Source organism: Molothrus ater, chromosome 3, assembly GCF_012460135.2.
Source record: "Molothrus ater isolate BHLD 08-10-18 breed brown headed cowbird chromosome 3, BPBGC_Mater_1.1, whole genome shotgun sequence".
In the NCBI taxonomy this organism is placed as follows: Eukaryota; Metazoa; Chordata; class Aves; order Passeriformes; family Icteridae; genus Molothrus; species Molothrus ater.
In genome coordinates, this window is record NC_050480.2 from 42950771 (window position 1) to 42969987 (window position 19217).

A 19217-nucleotide genomic window follows, 5' to 3' on the forward strand; every position below is an offset into this window, starting at 1 on the left:
TTTCCAGTAGTCAGGAATCGGAAAAATCTCAAAGATGGACAAAGTGCAATTTCATGAAAAGGATTCTACATTTTTAAATTCAGCATTAAAACATAAAGGTCTCCTGTGGAAGGAAAGAAGTAACATCAGCTTCCAGGATGGCTCAGTCAGCATACACCAAAATTTACTTGCTACCCTTTTAAAGTCATATAAAGTAAATCTCTTGTAGGATCTTATTTTATCTTCTATAACAAGTCAATATGGGTTTTGGGGAAAAGATTGCTTTAAGAGCCTTGACAATATTATCATGCAACATGATGGACAATACCCATTTACTGAAGGACTTCAATAGAAGAGTCATCATTTAAGCAGGAGCAGAGGAAAAAAAACCCAGACAGACACAAATGTTACTGAGAACTGCTGCTCACTGAGAACTGTTACCTTCTGGGCGCTCCATCCTCATGTGGTTGAATAATGACCACTTTTACTGTCACCGACGTGCGCAAGAGGTCGATCATTTGCTCGTGGGTCAGAGTTGCCACAGCTACTTTACAGATCTCGACCAGGCGGCTCCCCTGCCGCAGGCCTGCTTTCCATGCAAATCCAAAGGGCTCCACGTCTGCCACTATCCCTTCAAAGTTCACGTGGAATCCCAGCTGGCCCAGCCCATTTCTCCTCAGGGTCATTTCCGTGGTTTCACATCCTCTGGTCACTATCTGAGGAAGCACCAGATTGTTACGCCATTGTCAAGGCACACAAACATTATAAAGTTATGTATGGCTTGATATTGCCTATCTTTAATATACTAATATTAAATTATCTTAACATTATGTTTGAATGAAGGTTTCTGCATAAAACAAAGTCAATGACATGTTTCACAATGCTAAAAATCTTCCATCTCCAGGGCAGGCAGCCTGACCCATGTCAAGTTCTTCCCCCTTGTCCAATGTTAACACAATGCCATTTATATCCTACCAAAAACTTTACAGGTGGTTTAGTTTCAAAACACAAAGCAAGAAAAATGTGGCCTGCCAATTACTTCGTTCTTTTTTGGCTGACTGCAGGTGTGCAGACATTTTATATTCAGCATTAAACAGTATTAAACCTGAGATATAACATGGGTCAAATTGAGTGAAGTGCCTCAGTTCTAGCGGCTTGTTTTCCTTGAGAACATAGCAATGAAGAAAATATTAATTTATTTTGCTTCATAGGCAGATTCCTAACTACTGTTATCTCCAGATGAGGATATCACTAAAATGGGATGAGAGTTTCCATGTCACTGGGAAACTTAGAAATGAAAAAAATTACTTTCCTCATATTCAGTGAAAAGTAACTGTCATTATACAGAGCAGCCAAAATCCTTCAAACTCAGATTTTGCTAAGCAGCCTCATTTCTATATGCTGTGAAACAAGTTCTCACCAGTTTTGCCATGTAAATCATAATCATACAACAGCCTGTAAGCTGGGATACTGCGCCACACTCAGAAGACAAAATTCTAGCCTGCATTACAAGGAAGTTTGAGAGTTACCCCAGCCTTGCCTTTTGTCAGTGTCATGAAACCAGATTGTATTTAGCTTTATTAGTTCAATTAGAACAAAAGCTTAACCACTATGAAACATTATCAAAGAACAAAGTGCCACAAACCCATGAGTTATTTTAACTTTGCTGATCTGGTGTATGCTCATGCTTTTAACCTGTGAGGTAAGTAAATACAATTAGCCCTCATTCATTAAGGGATAATCTTCTGGGAACTGTGAAATATTGGAGATATTGCAAGGATCAGATATTCTGAGTATTATTGCTTGGAAATTCTGATTCATAATCTTTCCAGTTACTTCTGAAGATGTAGGATTTCAAAGTTAAAATGTGAAACTCATTATTGAGATGTCAAAAATGCACTGAGGAGGCTTTGTTTACCAAGTCAGGTACTGAGTTTTCATAACAAAAACAAAACAGCTATTTCCTTTGTCATTTGTCAGCTCTGAGGTTTTAGTGTAGTTTAGAAACTTTCCTTTTAAAGTAGAACTTTCTATTGTGCTTATAACTCTGCATATAGTATTAGAACTACATAGCATACTGGAAACTTTAACATACTGTTAACCTAGCTCTCTTACAACTAAATTTCAGTAAGAAAAAAAACTTCCATAATTTGTAACCCAGATAAGTGAAAATGAAATTTTCAGCTCTTCATCAGCTATGCTTCCATCACAAGTTTTGAAAATATAAATTTAGTCATGCAGTGAAAAGACGAACATGCTATTACAGGCAGGAGCCCAGCTGAGGGATGGAATTTTATCCTTATTAAACTACATAATATTCTTTTTTGGGGACTGACACCTCTTTATCATTGTGCCACAATTATAGACTACTGCAAAATGAATGCACCAGCCAAAGTATATGGATTTCTCCAACTGAGAGCATTCAAAATCTCTTCTTCAAGTTAGTTAAATATTCAAAAGTTAAAAGGTAAAAAAGATAAAGATTCCTGCCAAAGACTCATCTATTCCCAATGGGAAGTATTCCAGGAGATCTAGTCCTCCCCAAGTGTATATTCCCTAAAAGGTAACACTGCATATTACATAGTAATGTCACATTAAACATAGTGCCGCTCCACTTCAAAACACAGCATTCTGCTGACTTGGTTGCAGCTTCACTGATCTTGTGGCCACAAATGAAATAAGAGCTGGCTTCTCTGAAAGCACTTAACAGATAAAAGACAGAGATCCTGTAAGTGCCATGAAGAAGATGAAGCAACACAACCCTCCAAGTCAATCTATAGCTTGCTGCTTTTTCTATTCTCTATAACTAGATCTTCTCCCCCACAAATACAGATTTGTCTAGACTGAGAAGTTACAGCTCTTTTTTCAGTCCTAGACTGACTGTTTCAGTTCAAACTAAAATCATGGTCTCAGCCAGCTTTTTGCACCTTTTCTTAATCTGGATATTCAGTTGTCCTTTTTACCGGCATGATTTAAATCCAAGCAATAAAGTCTAGTTATTTCTTTGGCAATCTCATTTAGCAATTACAATGTTCTACTCACTAGTTCTAAGAAATGCTTTAACTCATGACTGAAAAGGGTTAATCATCTGGTCACTGAAGATTGATATTACATCACAATTTGAGCTTTCATGTTTAGCATCTGCTGGCACATATGGCTGTTAACCTCATCTGTGTTTTGAGTCACTTGAAAGGTTTTTAAAGTTTGCACATGAAGTGTGGCATCAGAGTTTTAAATACTTTTTAGTGGTTCTAACGGTTCTATACCAAATATATTTAAGGACTGTAGAAAGCATTTAATGTGATAAATCAACCAGGAAATAACATCAAAAGGCAGCTTTCAAAAGAGAGGAAGAAGCAGGAGAAAATGAGAAAAAGATGAGGCAAGAAACATGGACAAAAAATGTTTTAAAACAAGTATTGATAGTTAACTCTTATTTAGTATGAAAGTTGGATAGGTAGCAGGGGAAGAAAAGGCAGGCAGAGTTCATGGAATAGACACTTGAAGTTAATATTCAGGTAAACTTAGTAAGAGCTGATGTTAAATTTGAGGCTTAAAATCAATTTGTCATTATTTAACCCCATATCTGGCCATAACAAAGAGGAAGTAGTAAAGTAAACATAGACAAACATTTCATTTTGTGGTTTTAATAACCAAATCTTAAAGATCTGTCTTTAGGAACATGGGTTATCTCCAGGCTTTGCAAAACTGAGTAAATGCAAAATAGCAAAAAAAAAAGTCACTGATGACAGCAGAACTTTTCACTAGAACTTTAAATCTTGTTTTTCGCTTGCGTTAAGAAATTTATACTGCTTGGTTAACAAGACCTAATGGGAGCACTATTTTCTAGAAGGGAAATACCTGTCTAAGGAAAGTGAAACTGAAGACATCAATTGAAAAGGATAATATAATAGTGGCAAGAAGAGTCTAAAGACATTCAGCTCTTGAAATAGCAATTGTACTTTGGAGAAAGTTATTATTTAGAGCATGATATTAAGCAATGCTAAATGAGACTGCAGTACTAGAGAGGCCCTAAATCATCAGCTGCAATCCAACTATTCCAGTGTGAAATCTGTAAGCAGACTGAATTCTTTTCAGTGCCGAGCCTTCCAACAGAAGAAACCCCTAAGACCATCTAAATCACTTAAATTAAGATCAAAGAGTGAAGTGCAACCACTAGATGCATCAGCACATTTACCTTGGAGTTATTGTCATTTCATTTGGATTGACTGAAATAGCTACAGTACAGTAGTACTGACACGGTCATCAAGTGTCTGAAAAACTTTATCTCCAGTCAGCTGTTAAAAGTGACATTAGTTGGTGTAGTTTTCTTTACTTCCTGCACTTTCTCAGTACAGAGGAACAAATCAGCAGAACCACTTACATAAAATTCTCTGCTAATATTCTCACAGGTTATTACAAAAAGTATATTTTACATACTAAGATTTTATAATTTTTTTTAATTAATTGTACTTCTACCTACAAGGGTGTGATTTGAGAACAGGCTACAGTAAGAGGTGGCAAAAGCTTTTCAGTCCTGATTTCAACACTGGAACCATCCATGGCCTTGGGCAAGTTATTAGCTTAATGGTATCGAAAACCTTACCCCTGAAAAACAGGTTGATAACATTTATCTCCCATGCTGTTGTGAAGATTACTATTTGTAATGCTCTCTGAAGACCAAAACCACTCCTGAACTATAAACACAGAACATTTTTAATTATATCTCAGAGGAGATGTAGACAAATAACTATTCATAAAAAAAGTGGAATTCCAGTTTAGAAACTGTACTTACTTCAAGTCTTTGAACAATCTCTCTGATGTCTTCAGTACAATTATCTGCTGCAGACAGAAGAATACATTCTCCTCTTTCATAAAATATTTTGATGCTCATTAATCCAGATGTCCATCCAATAACATCTCTGCAGGAGCAGTTAAACACAACATTTTTTGATTCCTTTTCAATCAACATGATAAACTCATTGGAAATCCCGAGGAGACATTCAATGTCAGCAGACTGGCCAAAATCTCGGGCAATCACATTCCACATAATCGCTCCAACACTGAATAGATGTGCATCTTTCCTTGGTTTCACTTTTTCCTTCTTTTTTGCCCCTAAAGTAATAAAGCTGAACTTGGCTGAAGTATCCACTGTAGCTGTGGTCACAAAGTTTTCTGCCAGATCTTTCAAGTATTCTTGACGTGTCCTTGTGGCCATGGCTCGAAATTTTTCCGACTTATGTGCTGCATTTTCAGCATTAATAACTTTGGCTAAAAGGAAGTCCCTAAAGACTGCAGACTTGGGGAAAGTTACTCCTTTGGGAATGGGTGGACCAAATGAGGGAACATCTTTTGATCGTGAAACACCAACACTGGAAATAGAAGGAAAAAACAATGAACAAAACAATTAATTCCCTAAAAAAAAAAAATCACATGATAAGCAGAACTGTGATCTCTGCAATCCATTTACAGAACTAAGTACAGCTTTGACATGCCAATTTGCAGACATTTCAGACACATCAAAGAAAACTGATTGTCAGTTTTAGAATGGCTTTCTTCTTTTAAAGATATAAAGGACATTATGGAGGTATCTTGCTAAAACAAAAAATACAGAAGATAACTTCTTAGGGTGTCAACATCTCCTTTCAGAAATGTAATAAATATTAAAATGAATTATGAGAAATAAAGGAGAGAAGTATTTTTAAAAATTATTTTTATGTAAATCTGTCATTTCAGCTGTCACTCAGTTGCATCATGTTAAAACTAAGCAATGTAAAAACAGAAACAGAAAATAATTTTTATCCTCAGATCCTCTTCTACAATGAAGTTTGAATTCAATGAAAAAACATTGGTGTCAAATGTGACTATAATGAAGCATTCTCCACCTGTTTAAGCTGCCTACTCTATGCTCATAAAATTGGAAAACACAATTCTTGATCTAGACAGTTCACATCCAAATGTAAGAAAAAATAGGAATTTTTCCTAATTGATACAATTGCACCTCTAATTGATTGATACAAACATAATGTATTTCAACTGAAAAATAATTTCAAAATACTGCACACAGTAGGTACTACTACTATTTCCTTGACTGAAATATAGTCAAATTTGGGATGACAGATAGTTTAATAGTAAGAAAAGTATAATTCAGGAAATGTCATGTATTAATCAACACAAAGCAGTTACTGAAATGAAATCAAGTCCTAAAAGATAGTTTAAGTTCTAGTAGACTGCTAAAAGACAGTAACATGACCCACCCTCATGATGTAATTTAATTTAATTCTAAACAATGAATAAATAACATTTATAAATATAGCTCTGTAATTATACTTCATGCCTTTATCACTACTTGCACAATTGCCAATCCATTCACAAATGTGATTTCCACCTTGGATACCTTGCTAAAATTCATGATGCAGTAACTTAAATTATTTTAAACAGTTAAAAGAACCTGAAATTTATGGGTTTTTTTCCATTCTCCAAAAGTCTTTGTTTATGTGCTTAAAAGCTATGACTCATCATATTGTCATACTCAGGGATTCATACAGGTTAAAGGACCTTCTGAAATGCTTTAAATCATTTTCTTTAAAAAAAGGAAACATGCAATACAAATTCTAAATTAATTTCTATTGGTGGGTCTGCAAATCTTATTTTCACTAACTTGTTATATCCCCATTCTGTGGCCATAAATCAGCAACATGGAATTCTGCACGTGCCCCTTTGAGTCTACAAATTGTGCTCCATATCTCTATATGTGTGCAAGGGACACACTGGGGTTTCAAATTCACAGGAAGTGCAGCAGAAATTTTAAAATTGAGAACATAATAGCCATAAGAAATACAAAACATCCAGAAAACAGAGTTGCATTGTAGTCTAAGTAACAAACTTAAAAGGCTCTACTCACCTATAACACACATTTTCAGTGCATGGATTATGCACTTTGACAATGACAAATACATGTTGAAAGTGGGAACGAATATTTTTTGGAGTAAAAGGAAGTGCTCCTGGCTCTTGGAAGACAATGGTAACTATGTCATTTCCTATATGCCTTTTCCTTAGCAGCTAGACAAGAAACATGCATTGAAAAATTAGTTATTACAAAATAAATTTAAAAAATCATAAATTCATCAGCTTAGGGAAAAAAAAAAAACAAGCCAAACCAATAAAAATAAAGCATAATTTTTCAGAAGTAACTTTTATTGCATCATGGAGAACAACATGTAAAGGATGTCAGAACTGCAAAAATATAGGGAAAGGAAATCAGGCTAAGTTCACAAAAATGCTAATGAATTTTCTCACATCCCCACACTAGTTATCCATAGTTTCTGCTCATTTTTATTTTACTCTATAAGAAAAATGTGTTTCTCTTATTCTTACTAATGCAGCACTTCAGTAATAAAAAAGCATTGCATCACTTGACATTTCTCACTATCCAGAAAACTGTACATCCATTCCCTCTTTAGAGTGTAATATTTGTCTCTATATTAAAAATATAATATTGCTTCTATGTCTCAATAAAACTTCCTTTTCCACGTCATAACACTATTAAATATTGTCCTTAATATTATGATCTTAATTTAGAAAAAAATATCATGAACATCCATCACAAATGTTAACAACTGCATACTTGAGGAACAGAACCAAGACTCATGAGAAACAACAGCTATTAGAAGCTCTTAAATTAAAAATTTGTTCTTGTAATTGGTAGCTTTTATCATCAAAATATATTTAAGAACTAATTTAAAATACTAAATCATTGTTATAGGCTAAAATTTAATAAAAATTACAAAACATATCCAGCAATAAGGGACTACTATTCTTTCTCCCCAAAAAACCCAACAAAATAACACTGTAAAATGATGCTCGCTTTCTTCATGGAAGAATATTGTAACTTTCAAATTTTGTATATTAACAAAAAAAGCAGTCTACTAGGTGCTACATTTAAAATATTTACCCAAAGTCTGCAAAAGATCTTGCATCGTCAACTAATAGTATAAAGACACTTACAGCTGTACCTTAGCTCATGTGTAACCAAACAGGATTTAAGAATAAATTTACTTGGAAACTTAATGACAGAGCAAGTAAAAATTTCTCTGTGAAGGTGATTTCATGGAAAAGAATCTTTCTAATAAGAGTATTTTGTTGCATTTTTCCAGTTCCACTAAATGTTAGTATTTCAGCTACCAACAACAAAAAGCAAAGTTGCACATGCTAAAGCCTAGAATCCATAACCCTTTCATTATAACCCTCAAAATAACATAAAGGCTGATATTCTGAAGGTAGGCAGAAGGGCCAAAGCCACAATTTTAAAGCACTAAGTACATCTATATTATTTTAAACATAACCAAAATCCCACATACATATAAAGAGATAAGACTTCTTATGAAACTTGAAAACAGACATAAGAACAGAAAACAATATTTGTTGTGTGGCTCAGTCAAGTTCTCAGGTTTTTAAGACTAAAATGATTATTTGAGCCATTTAAGATGCACAGACTGTTGCACACAGAAGTACACTTGGAGGAACTGATCACAGAACTAAGTGTGTCAGATATTCTTTAATTTGCTCATCTAGTGAGCCACACAATTAGATCATAGTAGGGCAGCACAAGTTAACGTTTAGAAGTTATTACTATCACACAGGTTGGAATTTACAACTCAGGTAAATTTGTAAGCAACCTTCCAATGATGAGGTACAAGGTGATTAATTTCTGCCCTTGTTGTACCACTGCCCAATTACTTGCTCTTGCTACAGTGGTTCATGCCTATACATTTCCATGGAGTAAATTATAAAAATGAAGATGCAATCCTCTTTAAAGGTATATTTATTTTTCAAGGTAATCACTGCTTGCAAGAATATTTTCTGCTTTTGTAGACCCATCTAGGAGGTTCTGCTTGCCATCATACATAGCATAAGCAAGAACAGCATTCACTTAATTGAAGGTAAGTTTTAGAAACGTTTGAAATTTTACTAGCTAAGACTTTTAAAAAGTATGACAGTGCCCATATCCTACCCCTAGGATATTTTTCAAGAGTGGAAACCTCTACAAGGCACAAAAAAAGAAATAGGAAGACAGGTCATTATTTTTAAGAACCTTACCAAGACTGTAGAGATCTTAGTGACTTCTTCAGTATAAAATAAAACCAGTGTAACACTTATAAATAGCTGTCATGCACAAGTGGTCAGTCAACTTCAACACAATGCAAAAGGCAAAGCACAGTTGTGGCTGTGCACAGAGGAGCATAATGCAAAGAACTTCTAAAGTGGGGAGAATTAAATTAGGGTGATCTGGAACATGGAAAGAAGTGCTCTGGATAGGATAAAGGAACAGGAAAAGAATAAAGTATTGAATGGAGAAGAAGGAGGGAACACATACCTCCCTGGGAAATGGGAGATAAGGACAGCATACTGAAAATGAAAAAGGAATTGAAGGAAACTGGAACTCAGCAAAATGATCTATAAGAAACCCTTTTCTTGTTTCCATTCTATAGCCTGGATTTTTCTCCCAACTTTTGCTTCCGAGGTTGTTTGGGTGGTCTTTTCAGGTTCTCAGTTTCCCCTTCCTCTCCCATTTTGAGGTCTGCTCAGGTTTGGGGGTTTTTGGATGTTGTAAAATTATTTTTTTTTAATCTGCCTTTCTAACATACTCTAAAGAATCTCATGCCAGTGTTGAGCATTGATGTTGACAGGAACTCTCAACTGGGTGCAGAGATTACAGAGAATTACTTGCAGTAAAGGAGCCATCATTGTCATGTTAGAATTTGAAAATAAACCTAATCAAGTATGATAGGCAGCCAAAAGGAAATCAGTGAAGTGTTATGTAAGAATATAAGACACAAAAAGGGGACTCCAGTCAGGAAAATACGTTAGAAAAGCAGAATCCATTAGATTAAAGTTATTTGCACTGAATGATAGTTATTATATTTATTCTCAGATTTTAGTGACTCAATTCTTAATTTTCAGATATGCATCTCTGAAGGAAAAAACTGTCTTAAAACTTTACATATTAACAGCTTGTGCTCGGCCTTAAAAATCTACCCACTTCAGTAGGATTAATTGCTTTGTCAAACTGCAAAACAACAAGGAATTCTTGTTGAAATAGCAGTGAAATATACTCTTCATTCAATTAAATTATGAAGTGTTAAGAGTCAAATAAGAAAATCTCCAAACTTATTTTAGCACATTTCTAAAATAAGTGGTTTCAAAAGTTTTATTTTCAGTTTGTTTTCTTAGCCAGTACCAAAACCAGAAATGAATGGCAAAAGCTCTTTCAACAGCTCTGATCAACTCAGTTTGGTATAACCACAGGTTTTGTTACCTAACTATTTTAACAGTAGTTAAACGCAACAAGCTTATTTCATTATTGCATATCTGTTTAATTTTCAAGTTTTCATAAAACCAGGTGAAAATTGATTATTTGAACAGATTTGGATTAATCGGGTCTGACCACGTGAAGACAAGCAGACTGCAAATGTGTGAGTGGGAAACTTGCAAGGGAATGATTTGGAAAGGGACATAGCAAAGGTAAAGTTTAAAGGGGAAAGCTCTGAACTGCTTTGAAGAAAAGGCCAGTAAAGGAAAAGGAACTGGCCATACCAGGGCTGGTTGTCTTCTCCGTCCTAGGGAAGGAGCAGCTGACTTGAAAATTCCCAGCCTACGTTGCAGCCAAAATAAAAATTACCTTGCTCTTTGGATCTCCTGCTGGTTCTAAAACTAGAGGGATGTCCTGATCAGGGACCAAGCAGGGCGTAGTTATATCCTGGAAGAAGCAACAAACAGTTCTGGTGCGGCCTATTTTTGGCTCACAGGTATTCGGAGCACAAGCAATGCTCAGTGCTTGCTCACTGAAGGTCACCATCGTGGATTAGGAGGGACTGAATACCTTGCCCAGTCATTAGCAAACAAGGGACATGGGGAAAGGATGCAACAACCTCAGCCAGTACATTCATAATATGCTAGTAGAAAATAACTATTGAATGGGGGCTTCAATCCTAACATAACCTAACAGGAAATTTACTGTGATCTCTAATTTCCCCTTACTTGGGTATGCAGTGAGCCAAACCCTGAAGAGACTTCATTATGTATATTGGAGCTAAACAGTAAGAGAAAAAAAATAAACAGTTATTATAAATCTGTTTTGCACATTAAGGCTGGCTAAATTCTAGTAATTTGGGTGCACTTGTCACATTTCATTAAGACAGTGTACATGCTGTGCAAACACTGATAGATCTCATCACCTGAAAAATAATGTGGTGTGTCTTCAGATAGGCATACTGCTTGAACTTGGAAAACTGCCACATTATTTTGATCCCAAGAAAACAATGAATAACAATACAGTGCTTCTGCTAAATATTGAACCTTTTAAAGGGACAATGATGAGAACTTACTAAAACACTGTGGAAAGAAGAGCTTGTTGCTAGAGAAAACCATGGAGTTAAAACTGAAAGATTTTTCTGTACACAAGAATCAGCACCTGACTATAAAGAAAGACATATAAGGAAATTATAAGAATGAAAGGAAGGCACAGGAAGAAGTGAAAGGACAGTAACAGGGGGTGGCTGAGCAACACAGCAGTGAAGCTGACAGACAAACAGCAAAAAACTATGAAAATAAGTGGATCATGGCAAGAGGATATCCTTTGTTCTCACAAACAAGGAAAATTCACGAAAGACAACAAAAGTACTAAACTCCAAGTAAGGCCATATTTACTGTCAGTGCCTGTGATTTGCTACAAAAATATTAATTTTTTTCTTTTAAGGCAAGCTCATTCAGTGTACTATATCGTCTTAGTAGGGTACAGTTTTCCCTATTTACGTGCATTTCCAGCCAAAGATTGTTAGACTGATTACAGACAGAACAACTCCTAGTGCGTTTACTAAATTAACCCTGTTTGGTAATAAGACGCAACTGAAAGTTTAGAGAAGCAGAACAATCTGAAATCAGTAATGAAGATCCAATCCCTTGATTACTAGCTATGTCACAGTTGAGTGTCTGATGAACATTCTGTCTCCTAAAAGCCACACATTTTAGGAAGTGAGTCATCTAAACTTTGTGTTATTCATATGGTGAAAAGTTTGTCTTTTGATTCCTAATTTAGTTTCTTTAAACCACATCTAAGTACTAAGTGTAATGTCTTAGCTGTTCACTTGAAACAGCTTTTCAACTGTACAGAGCTCTATGCACAGATTATTTCAAACACATAACATGATATACTTCCTTCCATTGTTATTTTTATTTATCCCTTCTGATATCCCTTATCTTTTTCTTGTTGCCTTGACACATCTCTTTCTGCTCCCACAAGACCTATTGATAGGACAGACATGAAAGATACAACTCCCATATGGTTCAACAATCAATCAGTAAGCATCTTTTGTGAGCTATTCAAAACCAAAGTGAGACAGCATCCTTATTTCATGACAACCTTCCACAATGGCTGAGATGATTGTAACTTGCATGGCAAGGTGAGAATATCCCAAAACTAACTGCAAAGTAAATCAACACTTACTTCTGCATACCTGGAAGAACATAGAGTAGTAGCACAGAAAGTTACAAACTACCATCAGTCTGATCTGTGAGCAATTCTAGTGCTTTTCTGTTAGGCATTAATTCTGATATATTATACCAAATGTGCTTGTACATTTTAATTAAGTCACAAGAAATATCTTAGACAGGCAAGACAGAGTAACCTTACTGGTGCACTGCACACTTTGGATGCTGTGCTGGTTTTTAGCCATCCTTAATGCTTTGAAGGCATTCTGAATTATTGTATGAGCAAAGGGAATTCTCTAGAAATAAGACAAATACATTGCAATTTTCTGTTTTCACAGACACCTCAAAGGATACATTAAAAACTATTACTAAGCTCACATGTTAATAAACATTTCAAGATCTGTAACTTGTATTACAGATCTTAAGTGGAATAGTTTTAAAAATCTTATTACATGCATATTTTAACCATAAGACTATTTTCAAGATTCATTCCATTCAATGTTTAAAACATACAGAAGATGTGAATTCAGTCTAAACCAAAAATAACATATTCACGAGAGGCAATATTGCCTTTTAACAATATAATGAAATAGGGTACATGGGATAAGTTCCTGAATTATACAGAATAAAAATCTTACAAGATTTCTAACATCTTACACTATTTCAAGAGAATAAATATAATTGAATCATATTTCTTTTAAAACAATTCCGTTTTCAACCAAAACTAATAAAAAACCCCAGCACTCAATGTCAAACATTTATAATGTAAAATAAAATGAAAAGCCAAAGAGACATACCTGTTGCCTGTTACTGGGCATGTAGGGAAGCATTGTTGATACATGAAACATTAATTCATAATCTTTATAGGTAGTATAGAGGGAATGAGTTCCTGTTGAATCAGCTGAAAATTAATTTAATCGCAAGAAGGTCAGTAAATTAGAATATTCATACTACTTTTTAGGACGCCACTCTGCATGCTGTGATTTAAATCTATTTAAACAACTTCTATGTTTTTTTACAATTGAACAAAACCAGTTTCCATCAGCTAAAAATCTAGTCTTTATTTCTGTATTATGACATAGAGGGGTCCTGCAGGAAAAAACCCAAAGAGTTTGCTGTCTCTGAGACCTAAATAAACTAATTTTAAATATATTGGTATTTCAAAGTAAAAACAAAACACTACACTACTTCAGCATAGTTTTATATAACATGTATTTTTGTTACTTAAACAATAATAAGGACAATTGACTAAACCCATACTTTATCAAAAGTGAACTGGCTATTTCAAACCTAACATTAAGACACGTTGCAGATCAGGCATTTTTAAAACATAAAACATGTGCATACCACATATATTTGAAAATTATTTAAATAAATGTAATATATTATATGACTTAACACTTTTATTTAGAAAGTTTATTAATAGTTAGCATTTTGTGATGTTTACAGTAAATGAGTTTTATACTGTAGTCATAAGTTAATCCTTTTTATTCCTATTCTTCAATTTGTACAGACTATTTAAGTAAGTACATTGAACTTTAAAAAAGTTTAAAGTTTAACTCTACTGAACACCCTATTGAGTGAAGACAACTGCCAATTCTTCTTGTCTTTTTCCATGTTCAATTCTTTTTTAGCATAATTTTATGTTATCTGTAGCAATAAATATTCTCCAGTACACTCTTTAACATGCTGTTTAAGGTTTCAGAGTTTTGATCAGTTTTAAAGAGTATAACTATCTTCAAAAAATAAATCAAAAATCAATTAGCCATGTTAGTTCTCCAGTTAAAAGTATATAAAAGTATATCAACATACACTTCTTTATCTGCAGCCCTAAATCTAAAAATATTTGTGTGTATACAATTAGGAGCACATACATATGTGAGTGTGCTGGGTGTATCAGTTATGTCTGTATGATAATTAAATTAACTTCATTTATTAAACACAGATTACAGTTGCATAAGAAATAAAAAGCATCATTTCAACTAAAGTTTGTTACTTAAGCGTTGCTAAAAGAAGGAAACCTTATCGTACTCTTCTATTTCAAAATCTTAGCTAAAAATCTAATTCCATTATAACCTTTCAGTGGCATTTTAGACAGTTTTGAAGAGACAGAAAGAGAAAATATGTTCCAACAATAAAACATTTTATCTCATTTCCAGTAGACTGATGTGTTTTAAAACATATACTAAACAAATTATATAGTAGTGAATTAGTAAAATTTCATTTAATTTTCTTATTTCTTTATCTTGGGGTTTGGAACTGCATGCCACTAAAACTGCACTAAAGAAGGGCAGAAGAGAATTTCTAGTTAATACATTCCATATGTTCTGAACATTTGCACTGGGCCTGGCTTGGATGCAGCTGTAATTCTTCATGGCAGCCCACACAGTGCTGTGTGCTGCCTGTGTGACCAAGGCAGTGCTGGTAACACACCAATGATTCAGCTGTGGCTCACAGTGCCTGCACAGCACCAGCGCTGCTCTGCCCCCACACCGTCCCCTGTCCCCTGGGCTGGCCACGGGCTTGCGAGGAGACAGGCCATCAAATGGACCAAAAACATATCCCATGCCCTATAAGTCATGTTCTGCAGGAAAAACTGGAGCAGGGAGAGTTTTTTCATGGTAGCTGTTGCTCAGAGAATGGCTGGGCATCAGTCAGCTAATGGCAGGTGGCAAGTGATTGCCTTTGCATCAGTTGTATTGTTGCCTGATTGATGTAGTGGAGGGTTGTGCTTTCATTGTTGATTGGGTTTTTTTGTTGTTGTTGTTTGTTTTGGAGTTTTTGTTTGTTCGGGAGGTTTTTTTGCAGGTGTTTTTTTTTTTCCTTTCTTCCCTTCACTCATTGAACTCAATCTCGACTCACAAACTGGAGGGTGGGTGAGCACACAAGAGGTGGGGGCTTATTTGGCAGAGAGGGCAACCTATCACAACATTCTACTTTCCCTGTTACATAAGAAATGGACTAATCACTTATCCAAATATTAAATAAACAATCTTTTAAAATAAATAAATTCTAAAAAGAGAACTTTTTAGAGAAAAACCTCACAGCTCGTCAAGCATTTGAGAATATAAAAACTTAATAAATTTTACTCCTACAAGAACTAAGCAAGATTTTTTACTGAAATATTGTGTCTACCAAAAATATAGCTCCCAGAGACTACATTATTACAATCCTCTGAACCTACAGGCAGTCAGAACAACATATAAGTCTAAATATGACACACAGTAATACTTATTGTTAAATATAACAAAAATGTGATACTTAAATGTGATACTAATTTGATACATTAAGTGATACTTAATGTACTTTACATTTAATATAATACTAAAGATTGTATCTTTTTGAATTCTTAATTCCATTTTGCCTGTTGCAAACGATAAGGACACACTATGACAGGACAATATAGTTAATGGCACAGAGACTTTGTAAAACATTAAAATCACGTTACTGACTGATACATACACAATGCTGATCAGCAATGTAAGTTCATACTGAAGCACAGCAAATACAGAAACACATCAGCAATTTTTTTCATATGTACAACTTACTAGGTGACATTCAGTCACATTCTGATTGGGGAAAAAAAAAGCAAACCCAAACATCCCTTATTCCTTTTAAATTTTCATCCCTATTTATCAATGCATTCCAGAAGTCTGACATCCACAGCATGTTAATATGTATTTCTACAAATTAATTTGAAAAATGATTTATTATTCTGTACTGAAATAGGATGCAATAGTCTCTAAATTAGGATGCAAAGTCTCTAGCTTGCATTATTAAAGGGAAACAAGCACGGATTTAAGCAAAAAGGCAATAACATTATTGGAAATAAATGTGGTGCTTACACTAAGTTGAGACTATGTTTAAATGAAGTAGATGAATAACTAGATATCCTTAGATTACAGCTCATATGATCAGCTGTCAAAATTCTGCTACAACATCATTAAACTAAGAATTAATTTAAGTTAAATTTAAGGGCAGCAAAACCAGTACTAATAAGGAAGAGTCTTAACATCTCATTGACTTTTTTAAACAGCAATACTTCAGTTCCTATTTTGCTACAAAATCCAACCAATTTGTACAATTAAATTTTTATGCTACTGCACTTAAGGAACTGGAAAGACCTGGGGATATGGCAGTACTAACACAGCACTGAGGTAGATTAAAAATTATCAGCTGACAAATGAGGAGATGCTTACAGTGCATGTGTGAGAAACCAGAAAACTTGACTGTTTGTGCGTGTTGGGTAAAAGTAAGCATGTATGTTCAGCTGAAATAAGGGAAATTACTCCATATTTTGAAATACATGTATTTTATTGCCTTTGAAAGAATAAGATGCTTGAAGTGTACCTGGGAAATATTACTCATGTAGTGTGATTTTAACTAAATTAAAACAAATGAAATAAACTGCTTTGATATTCAGTTCTACTAACGCCACAGAAAAAGTAAATGACCTTTCAGAAAAGGTTTGATACATGTTCTTACCATATGCTCCATCTTCCTCATTTACCATATAATCCTACTATTCAAAACCCAAAGTCAAGAGCAGGAAAAGACAACAAAATTTACAGAAGATCAACTGGATTTTTACCCTTTGTCCCATAGCTTGAAACTTAACTTACTTTTATTATCCAGCTGAGCCCTGTATTTACTGAATCCTTTTAGCCGTACTCTCTGGCCCAGTAGATCAAGGAACTCTTCAAAAGCTGGTCCTGCCATCTCGTTGTTATACATTTCTTCTTCTGTGCTTTGGCCTGCTTTGCAGTAAAGGATACCAATCTTATGTTGAAAACTCAGCTGAAATTAAAAATTAAATAAAATAAAAAAAGGAAAATTTACAGAAGCAAAGGAAAGTCAATACTAGAATAAATATTCACAATTAAAATATAACACTGTTATAACCCCTGACAGAAGGCATCTGAAAATGAAAAAAATAAGTGTTCTGGTTTGGGAAATTAAATCACCACAGGACCAAAACAAAAAAGAAAAAATCGACAAAAGACACCCTCCAACTCTTGAAAGAAAACTGGATTGTCACTATTCAAACACAGATAAAAGCAGTACAAAGACTTTTCACTTTCTTATCTATAAAAGCACACTCTACTTCATGCTATGGTATGAAAAATTTAATTGGCAATATTTGTATATTGGTCTTTTTTTCTCAGCTTTAAAAGAAGGTGAGTTTATCTTCCCCCATTTTTACCCTTTAAAGTTCACTGTAGTTCAGTTAAAACAGGCCCTCAGAACAGTCCTTTCTATAATATGTCATCTTTTGCCATCCCCATAAAATCATGCACTGTTAAAAACTATTTGCCATTTTTAAAAGTATACTTAAAACAAGAAATTAGATTGCAGTCAAATAGTTTTGCTGAAGAGATTCTCAGTTATGGAACATTACACAAATCACATCTATTCAAAAATAAAGTACAAAAACTATAAAACATTAGTCATAAAGAGAGATCATTACTTCTTGAGCAGACCATTTTCCTCTTAGCTTTTATGCACATTTAAGCTGACAAAGAGGAAACTCCACATGGATGGATTAGTCCTATTATTCTTAACCAACACCTTCCAGAGCTTCACAAACTGACAGAGACCATCAGTCACACCCGATTCCCTTCAGGCACTTATCTATATTCATGACTCAAATCAACTCTCCAGCTGTAGACCTCTCCTAATCCAACTTCAGGATTAGTCCAAAATGCATATTATGCAAAAGCTGGATGTGTTTCTGTTAGAGCAAAGGTGACAACAGCCTGCTTCCCCTTAGTCCTAAGGGAATAAAGGCTTTGTGTAGGGGTGAGCCCTTGGGGAACCTGCTCTGGCAGAATTCCCTTGACCAGAGAGCAGTTAGGAGTGAAGGACAGGAATAAGGAATAAGGTTTCACCTGGCCAGCCTACAACACCGGAGAGTCAGAAGCTGTAAGTTTGATGGGGCATGGGATGGATTACCATCCAAGATAAAAGGAGATTCTGGGTTATGGATGCACTATAGGAGCTGCCTGAGTCAGACCCATAAAACCTGGAGCTACTGGTTCACTCCTGTCACTTTCCTTTTGACTGGCATTAGGTGCTATCCCCATCCAAAGCGCTTCCTTGATCCCCATTTTAAACCTATTTAACAAAAGGTTCCAGATTGCACACTGGGGACTATTTTATTCAGCAGAAAGCTAGCATGAACAACTCATGAAGGAAACTGCAAAATAACTGGTCAAACAAACATTAGATGTCAGGAAGCAGTGCTTTTACTTGACACATCCCAGAAGACTTTAAATGATTAAGTGACCACACTGTGACCTCTATACCAGCCCTGTGTCCAATAGTTTAATCTAAACCACAGGGGATTTAAGTTGATTTCCTTGACTACTAGAATTGACAAGTAAAGCTAAATGCTAAATTGAGCCACCAAAAATAGGGACAAGAACTAAGAGTAAAAAGGCACCAGCACCTGGGCAAAATATTTGGTCTAGTCACACTTTTCCATTCTGTGGATGCCAGTCATTCCTGCATACTATTCCAAACAGGATTGAAGTATATGCCTATTTTAAAGAACAATCCAATATCTCACAGTCTAAACATTGAGCTAAGAGACAGAAAATGAGGATCTGAGACCCACTAGCCCAAGATATGAACTAATCCTGGGATTTGACTTTGTGGACAAACAAGTACTGTGAACACTATACAATTCTGAACAAAGCCAATACTATAAAAAACCACTATTGCTAAACAAGCTGCAAGCTCATTTACAG

At 34.9% G+C, this 19217-nt stretch overlaps 1 protein-coding gene across 4 annotated transcripts in view; it reads right to left on the bottom strand.

Moving 5' to 3' along the window:
* Positions 1 to 19217, bottom strand: part of SIPA1L2 (signal induced proliferation associated 1 like 2) — a 126441-nt gene that overhangs the window by 41195 nt on the left and 66029 nt on the right. For all 4 annotated transcript variants that reach the window (XM_036380026.1, XM_036380027.2, XM_036380025.1 and 1 more), the window contains exons 6-10: positions 17091 to 17265; positions 13266 to 13369; positions 6884 to 7041; positions 4775 to 5351; positions 421 to 695 (exon numbers count right to left, since the gene is read on the bottom strand). In XM_036380026.1, coding sequence (XP_036235919.1) covers positions 421 to 695; positions 4775 to 5351; positions 6884 to 7041; positions 13266 to 13369; positions 17091 to 17265 — 1289 coding nt within the window. The remainder of the gene's footprint in view (positions 1 to 420; positions 696 to 4774; positions 5352 to 6883; positions 7042 to 13265; positions 13370 to 17090; positions 17266 to 19217) is intronic.